The sequence below is a fragment of the Aspergillus sclerotioniger genome (genome assembly GCF_003184525.1).
Source record: "Aspergillus sclerotioniger CBS 115572 chromosome Unknown BO94scaffold_38, whole genome shotgun sequence".
Lineage (NCBI taxonomy): Eukaryota > Fungi > Ascomycota > Eurotiomycetes > Eurotiales > Aspergillaceae > Aspergillus > Aspergillus sclerotioniger.
In genome coordinates, this window is record NW_020291028.1 from 285829 (window position 1) to 297500 (window position 11672).

Here is an 11672-nt window from a genome sequence, read left to right on the forward strand (position 1 = left end):
TATATATTGTGCTTTCTGTCTTTTAAGTTGATGTACAAACCATAGTAAAGTCAAATCCATTAATGAACGAGTTATATAACATTATCTGGAGTCCGCTGCTGTCGACATAGTTTCTTAACTTTCCAGTGAATCAACTCTTGCTTATTTACCAATTCCAGGCGGTCCTCAAGGTATTTAACACGATTCCCGAGCGTTCTGTTTGGTCGGTTGGACAGCATCTCAAGTAGGCGGTCGATGCCATTAAATGCTTTGTCCTTTGAATCCTCACCCCGTTGACGTTTCCGTTTAGGTCGAATAGAAGTCGGGCTTGAATGCATTCTATCTAGTTGGGATTTCCCATACAAATTAGCAGGCAGGTCAAATCTCATGCAGTTTTAGAAGTAATATCAGTAACCATACCGTCAGTATCGGATTCTATGGCACTCGATTCAGCTTGACTGTTTTGGACCCATCGACTAGTGAGATCCAGGCGCAGTTGTTGCGTTCGTTGAATATCATCTGCATTTCTTTGCGCGGCTCGAGGCCTCGCAGCCTCTGCCACTATCTTCTCGTCAAGATTTTGTATGATATCATCTAAATCGTTCTTCAAAGCCTGATCTTGCTTAGGGCGTTGGTCGGTCTCGATTTGCCTGGCTGCTCTGTGCCGACTGACCAGTTCCCGAATTATCTTAGTGGTTTGGACAGAGTATTTGGGTATAACGATCGCCGTCATAAAGCTCTTGGTGACTTGGGTGTAGAATGTGGTATTGCCAGCAATCTATAACAGCAGCCCAGCTTGGTGTCACGTGGTACTTATGTCATTCTATTTGCTCTGTTTGCTTTGCTATTGCCAGTGTTGCTTTTCTCTAGTGAACGCCCACAACACTTTCTGTTTTCCTATTTTCCTCTTCACGCTTAAAGCTCTAGAGTAGTTAGCACCAATACGACTTTATTTTGTGTTGAACAGCCGTCTCATTGATCGCCTTCCGCGTTTGGCGGGCACTAAGCCTTAAATGGAATAGATTAAAATCCATAGTGGTAATGTCGTCATCTGTATCTGATTCGGCGGTCAGAGGCACGTGGGACGCAGCCGGGACCACCTTCGCGGAGGCTGCTGATTTCGACTATTTCCCCTCCGTCTTACCCTCACAGTACCAGATATCATGAATATAGGGGGTCCAGCCTTCAGGGCGTTGATCAGGACCGAGATACCAGCAACGACGGGAGCGGTGTCTCCCTGATCGGCAGTAGCCACAGCTTCCGTTTGGCGTTTGTGGTAAATGCTGCATCTTTTCCAGGTGTTCCTCCACGCTCTGACCGTTCTTCGGGAATGTGGCCTTCTTCCACACTCTGTTTCTCTTCTTGGCAGAGTCCAAGATGGTGGACGGCTTCGATCTCACGGAAGATGCCGCGCAATTCGCCTGGTCAAGCTTGTCTCCCCTTTTCATGGCATCTGTGCAGTAATCAAAGAACTGCGACTCCGTCAGGTCTGTGGCAGCGTCATCGGGGAGTTGAAATTTGACGATAGCCGTCCATTGGGGTCGATCTGACTCTAGTTCTTTTAGGAGTTGCAGCAACGCGCAATACGGTGTTATAGCACATTTCAATTGCTTTGCCAGTGTATAAGCCTCCTGGTAGTCGTTCACGTACTGAGATACTGCTGAATAATCTGATCTGTTCTTCCTAACTAGGTCCAAGAACGCTCTCTGGCAGCAGATGTGTCCGTGGCCGAAGACTATGCGTCTGACCGTCTCGTAGGCATCGTCTGCGTAATCCCGTGGTTGGTGGGATTCTATAAAGCGCCCCAGGACATCTGTAGATAGCTGAGCCATGAGCTATATCTGTAAGGTGATGGAGACTGCGTGTAGTAGTAGTAGTAGTAGTAGTATTCATAGACCCGATATAGCCGGCCGTACTAATAGCCTTGCTGTGCGGGTGTTCTCTGAGCTCCAGAGAGGCTATTCACATATATATAAAACGTCAAAATATCATAAAACATGGTGTTGACCCTGCTGGGTCCCCGGATCCTGCCACACGCCCCTTTACCGCACGCCTGCTCCTTGGCCACGTGGCTGCCTATATCTGTCTTGCCATCTATCTCTATCCGGATCATTGTCATCGCGACGTCACTTCCAAGACGCCGCATTGAAAAGCTTAATTCCTTTACATTAAAAAGCTTATTGAAAAGCATACCCTGTCCTGTCCCCCTGATCCTTTAAGTCCCTGCTAAAGCCGTACCTGGCTCTGCCTAGTGCTTCTTCTGCCTGGTTCCCACGTGGTATGGTGCTTGCTCAGGCCTCGCCTGGCCCTGTTTAGATCACCGCGGATCTTTCTCATAGCTGTATATATCATGGTCTTCAGCCTGGGGTGGTTTCTGGCTGCTGCCTGCGTGATCTGCATACCCATCATCTTCCCCCACTGTCTTACTCAATCTTTAGTGATTAGTGGGATCTCGCTGAATTAATTCAGAAGTCCCGTTTTTATTATAAAGTCAGTAATGTAGCGAGCCGCGGCCGGCTCGCTCACCAGTACATTATAATCATCCCAGTTAACTGCAATCTTGTGCTTCCTGAGCCTTTGTTGGAGCTCCTGCTAGAGCCCCCGGAGCCTCCTGTAGTCAAACAACATGTGCTTCAGGGTCTGGGATCCCCGATCACACCAGCATTTATCTGAGTCCCTCGCCTTGATCTTATACAGAAAGTGATTTAGGCTTATCCTGCCTGTGCACAACTAAATCAATGCCGAGCTCTGAGGCTTGCTGAGACCCTGATAGAGCTTAAGGGTCACCTTGGTCAGTTCAGGTATAAGGTATTTGGTCGGCTTGGCGAGGGTTGGTTGCTGCTTCCACTATTTCTTTCATCTCTCTTAGGTTAGTTGGCGTGCGGTTCTCCTTGCCGCGGATGCCAGGGCCACCATGCCTGCTTTGGGTAGTTCCCGGCCTTCAGCTGTGTCTTTAGCTGCCCTGTTAGCGAGCTTGTTACCCCGGACTTTCTTGTGGCTAGGGATCCAGTGGTAGTGTGGCTTGACCCCCTCCTTCCGCAGCTATTCTAACTGTTGGAGTTAGGCGGTCAGGGTATACTGACCGGAGGACATCTTTGGCGCCCTCATGGCTTTAAGCGCTGCCTGGCTGTTGCTGAAGATATGGATCTCTTTCTTCTCCTGCTTGGCTACCTCTGCTAGCTGCCACGTGGCCCACTTCGTGGCCATGAGCAGCCCTTCTAGCTTGGCTGCGTAGACGTTACTCACCGTCTCCGGGCCTAGGTAGCATGATGCCTTCCTCCTTTCCTGAGCCCCGTGGGTCCTGGGCATGACCGCCGCCGCGCCGATGTGGCCTCTAAATCTGCTCCTGTCTGCATAGAAAGTGATCTCTCCTCTTGCTTCAACCTGTGTATATGTCTTGATCGCCTGCTCGCGATCCTCAATAACCACTGCGGGTGGGACACGCCATGGAGGCTGAATGAAGGCCTCTCTTGCCTCCTACCTCAGCTCCTGCACGTCCGGGTCCTGGCCCTGGCCCTGATCCTTCCGGTGCCTGTGGTTCTTTATTTCCGCCTCAAATGTCTCCAGGAACGTGCGGCGTTCCCTTGGCTTCCTCTCCTGTCCCTTGCATGGCTTGCCTATTGCCAGCCCCGTGATCATGTGGATTGCTGTCTCCTCGGCCTTCTGCTCTAGGAGCCGGGGGATTGGAGTCAGGTGGAGCTCGGCATTAAGTGCGTCCCCGGCAGTGCTCTTGAAGGCCCTACTGATTAGGACTGCTGCTCGCTTCTGCACCTGCTCTGGGTGTTGGACTGCGGCCCTCCGTGCTATGGTGTTTCCCGCGAGCCTCTATGGGTTGTACCACACTGAAGAGTAGTACAGGAGCTGCGGGACTACCATCGCGTTGTAGATCTTGTGTATATTGAGCAGAGATGTTCCCCAGGTGGACGCTGATATTGATTGGAGTGCCTCGAGGCTGGTCTCTGCCTTCATGACCATTCTCCTGCAGTGTTTTCCAAAGTTGAGCTCCGAATCGAGCTAAACGCCGAGGTATAGCACTGCTTTGCTGGGCTTGATTGTGACCTCGCCCGTATCATCCTCTATTGTGAGTTCTGTATTGGCTGGCTCGGACTTGCTGTGGTCCGGGCAGGGGAAATGTACTAGTTGGTATTTGGCCGGGGCGAACACCGAGCCGTGCTGTTGGGCCCAGTCCCGCGCGTAGGGATATATCTTTCTTAGCGCACGGACTGCGGCTCCTTCCGACCTGGCCTTGGCGAGGATGTTGGTGTTGTCTACCCAGCTGTATGCTTCAGTCGTCTTTCTGGGGTAGCGCTTGGAGTAAGTCAAGTCAAGTCAAGTCATATCCTATTAGCCTAATGGAGCCCGCTATATGTGATGCTAGCTATGTAGGCGCTTCCCGTTGAAGCAAGAATATGAAGCCAGAACGCCTGTCAAATCCCATAAATCCCAACTCTCGCAGTGAAAGAAAAACATCAAAACCACGCGTATAGGAAGAAGTCGATAACGCAGCAATACACAACTAAATAAGCACTTTTAATGCAACTGATGACCAGTTGCCTGCGAGTCCATCCTCCCTCCGTTCTCCGCTTCTCATTCCTGGTTCCAACCTGCGTGTTGCTATACTGGTATGCGTGTGTGCCCTGGCGACTCAACCAGGGCGTGTTTGAGGCCTCTACCCAGCATCTTCAGCGTCTATCCCCAATGCCCTTAGGCCTGTGTGTTCGTGGCATTGGTCAGGGTCCTCCAGGGGGTCAGAATCGGGATCCAACTCCATCTGGCTGAACTGCCCAAGCAAGCCTGTTTGTAGCATGAATTCGGCGACGTAGCGGATCGCCTGCGGGTTTGATATCAGCGTATCATAGTCGGTCATCTTATCCCCCAGATCTGCACGTGCGGCAATCTTATCTCGCATGGCCTTGCGCAGATGCGTGTACCGGGGACACTGCATCAGGACATGCATTGGGGTCTGCGAGCCTTCTCCGCAGCCACAACTGTCACTGTCTTTCACCTTGATCTTGTATAATAAGTGTGCTAGCCCAATCCTCCTAGTGCGCATCTGCATGATAATTGCCGCGTAGGCCTTTGGCAGCCCCTTGTACAGCTCCAGGGTCTTCTTTGTGGGGGCCTTGATCAAGCGCTTCGTTGGTGCGGCCGCGCGTTCCTTCTCCCACTGCCTGGCCCACCGATCCTTGAACCTGCCGCGAACGGTCCTCTTGGCAGCGGAGGCGAGGCGGATTATCTGTTGTTCCGGCCCAACCCGCACTCCGCGACCCGTTTCGCTTCAGTCTGCAGCCTCGTTCCCCTGCACCCCGGTATGGGCCGGGATCCAGTGGAGCACCACGCGAGCCTGCAGCGCTTTAAACCTTGCATAAATGGCTCGCAGGACATACTGACCTGAGGGACGGCCGGGAGCCCCAACCGCCTTGATAGCAGCCTGGCTGTCCGAGAAAATGTGAATGCCGCACCCCGGTTGGGCGCTCCCGGCTAACTGGAGGGCCATATCGACCCCTGTCAGCTCTCCCACATACACCGTGGAGTCGGCCTCAGTGCCCAAGAATCTACGCTGCACCTTGTCGGCCCGGAGGCTGACTGCCGAGGCTCCTATTCCCCCTTGGAAGCCACTGCCGTCCGTGTAGATGACGGTGGCGGTCGGCTCAGTGCGGCAGATCTCTTCATGTTTGGCTAGCGCGGCTTCGTGGGCTTGGATATCACACTCAATCCGCTGCTCCCAGGGAGCCAGGACGAATGCGCTCCTGGACTCCCACGTCTCTGCCCGTTTCGGGGTCGGGTAGAGCACTGCGTTTCTTCTCCATCTGAGGGCTTCGAGCGGGGTCATGCCCCCTACTCTCACGGCTGCGGGCTTCCTGCGTACCCGCAGCCCTTCCGGCTGGGCGATCTTGGGCCCTGTGTGGATTCTGATGGCTGTCTCCTCGATGGTCTGTTGCATGAGCCACTTCATGGGCAGTAGGTGAAGTTCGATATCAAGTGCGGCTGCTGCCGTACTCTTGAAAGCCCCACTGATTAGGATGGCCGCGCGTCTCTGGATCCTGGTGAACTCTGCCTCCACGCGGGCCCACTGCGCTGCAGGGACCTTCCTGCTGGCCGGGCTGTACCACGCGGCGATGCCAAACAGCATCTGCGGGATGACTACCGCGTGGTACACCTTGCGCATGAGCAAGATCGACGTTCCCCACGTGGAGCCTGCAATGCCCCGGAGGGCTTCGAGACTCCCGCTTGCCTTGGCTACTGCCTTAGCCCGGTGGACATCAAATGAAAGGGTCTTGTCGAGCCAGACCCCTAGGTAGCGGGCGGATTCGGAGGGTTTGATCATTGTCATCGGCTGGTCGCTCCCGGGGGGGGGGGGGGGGGGGGGGTTGGTGCCTTAATCGGTAGCCGGTCGTGGCCTTCCCATTCGTCGGGCTCTTCCCCATATGTCTGCTGGGGCGGGGGGCGCTTCGTCTGGGATGTTGGCGTCCGGGGGAGGTAGTCCGGGGTTCCTAAAGTGGAGCAGTTCAAATTTGTCCGGCGCGAATTTGGACGCATGCCTCTGGGACCACTTATTAGCTTTCTTCAACGCGTCTTCAAGCAGTGCTTTATTCCGGGCGTAGTTCCACGAGATCGCGATGATGCACGTGTCGTCGACCCAGCCAAAGGCCTCCGTCGAGCCGCGGCCGTCCTGCTGTCTGCAGGTGCGTAGCAGGGGGGCGTTGAAGAGCAGGAAGAGGATCGGCGAGATGGGTGACCCCTGCGGGATGCCGTTTGGTGTCGGGATAGGCGGGCTCGCGTAGTCCTGCATCCGGATTTGGGTGATTCTCCCAGTTAGGAAGGCTTCGATCCAGGCAGCGAAGTGGCCCAGGCGGGATTTCTTGATGTTGTGGATGAGCCGGGCGTGGGACACGTTGTCGTAGGCACCTGCTATGTCCAGCAGGATCATGCTGACCACCATGTCCCTCCCCCACGCTTGATGGACACGGTCGAGGATCATCTGGATCATGTGGTCCACTGAGATCCCCTTCCGGCCACCCAGATGTGAATGGGGCAGGAGTTCAAACTCCTCCACCGCCCACGCTATCCGGCTGGCTATAATGGACTCTAGCAGCTTCCCGAGGGTGTTGAGCAGCGCGATTGACCTAAAGGACTTCGGTAAGCGGTAGTCCCTGGGGCCCCCCTTGCGGAGGACCACCGTGACCGATCTCTGGAAGTGCTGGGGGTTGTATCCAACGCGCACACAAGCGTCGAATATTGCTGTCACTGCTTCGATGAACACCTGCTCACTGGCCAGGGCGCGCCAGACCCTGTTCGGTATAGCGTCGAATCCGGGGGCTTTGTCGGCTGGGGCTCGGCTGATGGCCTCACGGACCTCCCGGGTCGTGATCTCGGGGAAAGGGATCGGGTCGGGATAGCGGGTCTTGTCATTGATGTCGGAGAGGTCGGCCGGGGGTGGTTCCGGGAAGAACACGTGCTGGAACGCCTTGGCCTTCTCCTCCATGGTCTCTGCCGGACCCTCGTGGCCACGCAGGATCGGGATGATCCCGCTGCTCCCTGCCCGGTTCCTCGCCCAGTTAGCCAGCTTCCAGAGGTTGCCTCCTTCCGTGACGCGCCGGACGGTGTCCCGATGGGCCTTGCGGGTGGCCTTCTTGAAGATCTTCCCCTTGCGGTTCTTCACTCTGGTGTAGTCTTCATAGTCAATTTGTGTTTTTGTATTTTTCCATGTTCGGTAGGCGCGCCGGGACGCCTTGATCGCCTCCCGGCACTCCGGGGTAAAGCACGGGTTGGCCCACGCGCTCGGCTTGGCCCACGGGGTTGAATCGGCGATGGCCTGCTGCACGGTCTCGATAAGATGATCTGTGGCGTTTTCTATGGTCCCGGGCGTTGCCTCACTGAGGCTTCTCCACGGGCCCTGTTCCAGGTTCGCAGACACGAATGTCCGCAGCTTCTTGGTATCCATGGCCTTCCAGTTCCTCCTGGGGGTCGGGGTCGGGGTCGACAATGGCGTATCTATGTCGACGATGGTGGCGATTGGGAGATGGTCGAAGTCCGCGTGGATTCCGGGGGTGACTTCACATGCGATTACCCTGCTTTTCAGCTCTCTGGTGCCAAAGACTTAGGTCAATAGTACTCTCTGAGCCTGCGCGCGCCCACGTGGTCTTGCCCTCCTCGAGCCACAAGTCCATGTTCGCGTTCTCAGTAATCATTAGTAGCAGGTCGGCTCCGGAGGCGTAATTCCTGGACGTCCCTGGAGTGCTTAATGTGTTGCCACCTTGTCGTATCGATTTTCTTTGATATATAAAGGCATACTCGCGCCCTGCCCTCTGCGTCCTGTTCGGGATACAGCAGGTGGTGGGTGCGGGAAGCCGGATGGTGCGTCGTGTCGGAGAACGGGTTCTCCCAGGGCTCTTGTACGGCGATGATGTCTGCCTCCAGGACCTTAGGGTCCCGGAGGAAGTGCGCCATCACCTGGTCCCTTGATCGGTTCGTATTATATTGGATGATTTGAAGGGGCTTCCTACTCATTGCGGCGGGAGTGTCGGCTGCGGCTGCTCCCGCGGCTGCTCCCGCGGTTCTGTGGGCTTGGCGACTCTTGGCGTTCGGGCTCCTCTTGGCGATCCGGTTCCTCCAGCATGGTGAAGATGGGCTTTACCCCGCTGCGTAGAGCTGGAGCCCTCCGGGGCGATTCCGGGAGGGGATGTTGCTGGTCGAATGTCTCCCTGGTTGGCGGCGGCTTGGCAGCTCGTTTGGCTGCCTCCCTCGCTGCTTTGTAGGCGCTCCGGGTGCGTCTGCTTGACACCGATGCTAGGCGACGGCTGCTGTCCGACATTTCGTCGTAGGTCCGCTTCCTGCTGGCTCCGGCTCTAGTGCTCGGCTGGTAGCTGGCCGTTGGTGCGTCGCTTAGTGATGAGGTCGATGCTGTGGCGGACGAGTCGGAGGGCTCAGTCTGTTCGGCTTGCTCCGGCTGTTCCGCTTGCTGGACTTCCTCAGCACTAGTGTCGTGGTGGTCCTTCCGGCGCTTGGCTCGGGTCCTGCTGGACGGGGGGTTAGTGGTTCCGGAGGCGGCTGCGTCGTCTGGTGTTGCAGTGTTGGCTTCAATGATTCTCTCCACGCGCTGCGTGCGCGCGGACGTGTCTGATTGGGTCCTTTCAAGCGCGAAGCAAGATTCCGTGGCCACTAGGTGGTTGACTTGTTCCCGGAGGAACGCGTCCCGCGCCATCTTGGCCTCCGCTTTCCTGAGGGCCCTCTCTCTGTCCTTTATCTGGGCCCTTATCTTTGCCTCCTGGTCTTCCCGCTCCCTGGCCGCCCTCCTGGCCTTGGCCCTCTCCTCCGTCGCCCTGGTCTCCAGCTCAGCTTCCCTGGCAGCGATGTTCTTCCCCCTCCTGGCTGCCTCCTCTGCCTCCGCATCAAGCCGTTTTAGCGCTGCCTCCCGGGCTGCGATCGCCTTCTCTCTCTCCTCGAGGCGCCTCTGGGCTTTCTCCCGGGCTGTGAGCTCTCTCTCCCTTGCCTCCAACTCCGCCACTCCGGCACCCTCTGCCACCGGAGTGTTATCAATGTCCATCTGGTTGGGCTCCTTGGCCCTTTGTGTTCCCCGGGTGCTTCGGCGGACTTGCTCTGTCGCTTCGGCGGGGGTGGGGTGTGATTCAGTGTTGGAATTGCTTTGGCTCCACTAGACGGACGGTGCGGCAGGTGCATCTCCAGGGCCGCTATCCCCGGAGGTGTGTTCCTGTGTTTGGTTGCTTATGGATGCTGTTTCTGTGATCGATGGGATCGCTGTCTTGAAGTGAGGTGGGACAGGGTGGTACCGGTTGTGGTGTTGCCTGGTGGCCAGCCTCGCCAGCACCTTTTGAACCTCCTCTTCGTACTTCGGACAATGTTTGCTCCAGGCGTAGTGGGCGCCCCCGCAGCTGGCGCACTTCGGTTCCCTCTGCTGTCCAGCCGCCCTGCCCGGGCATTCATGAGCCAGGTGATCCCCCGCGCAGTGGGCACAGACGATTTTGTTTTGGCAGACGCTTCCTATGTGGCCAAATTGTTGACATGTGTAGCATTGACAAATGCGCGCAGCCCGATCATATTTCTCCGCCACCAGACACTCTGAGCCCCATAGAACCCCGAAGTCGATCGCCGTATTGGCCACCATCGGAGAGGTGAACTCCACTATCAGCGTGGACGACTTCTTTCCCTGGGGGCCACGGGGCGGAGCGGTGAGCCACCCTACGTAGGTGATCGTGGCGTCCCCCCAACGGAAGGCGTTGTCGGTGAGCTGTTTTGACCCCTTCCGGCTTGCTGAGATCGACTGATTTGACCTGGACCCCGTGTACCACCACTCCCCAGGAGGGGATGTGGATGGTTGCGGTCTTCCAGAGTTGTTGAGCCCAGAGAGGGTGGTTCTATGCAACCTCAGCCTCTACAGCGGATTGAAGGTCGAGCCTTAAGTCGCCTGACCTGAGTTGCCGCGCCGCAATGATTTTTATTGCAGCCAGGGGGAGGGATCCTTGGGCGCGGCTGAGGGCCACGCGCGCCTTTTCTGCCCTTTCTAGGATATTCCTGCTTATCAGTTGATGGAAGTGAGGTATCCCATCCTTGTCTATCTTTACCATGACCTGCGAGTGCTCGGCAAGCTCAGAGGGGGCCACCCCAGGCGACCCCGACCGTGTCGGCGCAGCGGACGGAGCTTCCTGGATGATGTTGATCTAACTGCGAATACCACCACGTACGCTGGGTGCTGGGGGTTTGGCCGCGATCTACAGCGCGTGAAGCCGTTGCTCCATGCTGAGCCGCATCGCCTTGAGCTCCTGGTAGGTCTGCTCCTGGCTCTGCCACCACGACTCTCCGGGGGGGGGGTTCTTCAGGAGGTCCACGAGGAGCCTCTGGACGGTTTCCATATGATCAGTCACTGTCTTTGGGACTCTGGCTCTCTCTTTGTCCTTGATATGTCTTAGTAAGGCGCTGACGTTGTGTTGTAGGTTCATGGCGCGTTCTTGTGGGTGCGCAGAATTTTCTCCCGAGGCGGCCAAAACAGGCCACCCCCCAGTGCTGGACGGCATCGCCGCGATACAGCAATAAAATTGGTATCGCAAGATAGCCGCTGTCGCAGGGAGAAACTTATATTAATTTCAGACGCCTAGGGCGTTGCGATGTGGCGTGATTTCAAAAATTGGATTCTTGCGCGAGTTGTTGTTTTTCGATGCTCTGCCGATACCCCATGCGGCGATGTCGACGAACCGCGCGCTGGCAGGAGCGGGCTGCTGGGATGTAGGCAGCCGGCGTCTCTCGCAGCGCGCCAGTTCCCCAGCGGGATCGGAATTTGGTGACACTGCGGCCGAGACTCTTCCACAAGCGCAGGAGATCCCTGCCTTGCAAATCTACTGTTGCCCGCGATTCGGCTCCTCTCTTCGACCGAAGGTATAAGGCGCGGAGAGACATTCACCCCTACGACCAGTATGGCGGCGTCAAAACACTTCCAGTTGCGTTGAAGGTAGTGTGGTTCCTGGGGTTTGAACGTCATCGCTAACTCATCCTCGATAGGAATCTGATCCGAGTCGCCAACGACGTCCTCATCACGTGTATGCTTCACTGATACACCAAGGTCCACCAGCCTACGCATACGCCGCTGATGGTAGGGAGACGGACTTTGTTGTCTGATGGGAACCCTGTTGTTCCACGGAGAGCGTCGGCACGCTAAGAGAAGTGACATGGTGTCGAAA

General features: G+C 56.3%; 4 protein-coding genes across 4 annotated transcripts; all 4 read right to left on the reverse strand.

Moving 5' to 3' along the window:
• Positions 1 to 1409: 1409 nt before the first annotated feature.
• Positions 1410 to 1814, reverse strand: BO94DRAFT_429977 (uncharacterized protein; the record flags this gene model as incomplete). Its single annotated transcript, XM_025607472.1, has 1 exon — positions 1410 to 1814. A coding segment is annotated over one exon (405 nt), but the record flags the coding sequence as incomplete, so codon positions are not given.
• A 1225-nt stretch (positions 1815 to 3039) lies between these two features.
• Positions 3040 to 3948, reverse strand: BO94DRAFT_590200 (uncharacterized protein; the record flags this gene model as incomplete). The annotated part of the gene is made up of 3 exons (XM_025616004.1): positions 3040 to 3319; positions 3461 to 3804; positions 3853 to 3948. The coding sequence occupies 3 exons, from the start codon at positions 3946 to 3948 to the stop codon at positions 3040 to 3042; spliced, it is 720 nt and encodes a 239-aa protein (XP_025462785.1).
• Positions 3949 to 8203: 4255 nt separating this feature from the next.
• Positions 8204 to 9682, reverse strand: BO94DRAFT_268506 (uncharacterized protein). Its single transcript, XM_025606538.1, has one exon. It carries the CDS (start codon positions 9524 to 9526, stop codon positions 8483 to 8485), a length of 1044 nt encoding a protein of 347 aa, XP_025462786.1. The 5' UTR covers positions 9527 to 9682; the 3' UTR covers positions 8204 to 8482.
• Positions 9683 to 11011: 1329 nt separating this feature from the next.
• Positions 11012 to 11662, reverse strand: BO94DRAFT_609313 (uncharacterized protein; the record flags this gene model as incomplete). Its single annotated transcript, XM_025616578.1, has 1 exon — positions 11012 to 11662. One exon carries the CDS (start codon positions 11660 to 11662, stop codon positions 11090 to 11092), a length of 573 nt encoding a protein of 190 aa, XP_025462787.1. The 3' UTR covers positions 11012 to 11089.
• Positions 11663 to 11672: the final 10 nt, after the last annotated feature.

Excerpts from the sequence above, each read along its gene's own strand:
- BO94DRAFT_268506 (XM_025606538.1), bottom strand. The coding sequence starts at position 9,526 with ATGGACATTGATAACACTCCGGTGGCAGAGGGTGCCGGAGTGGCGGAG.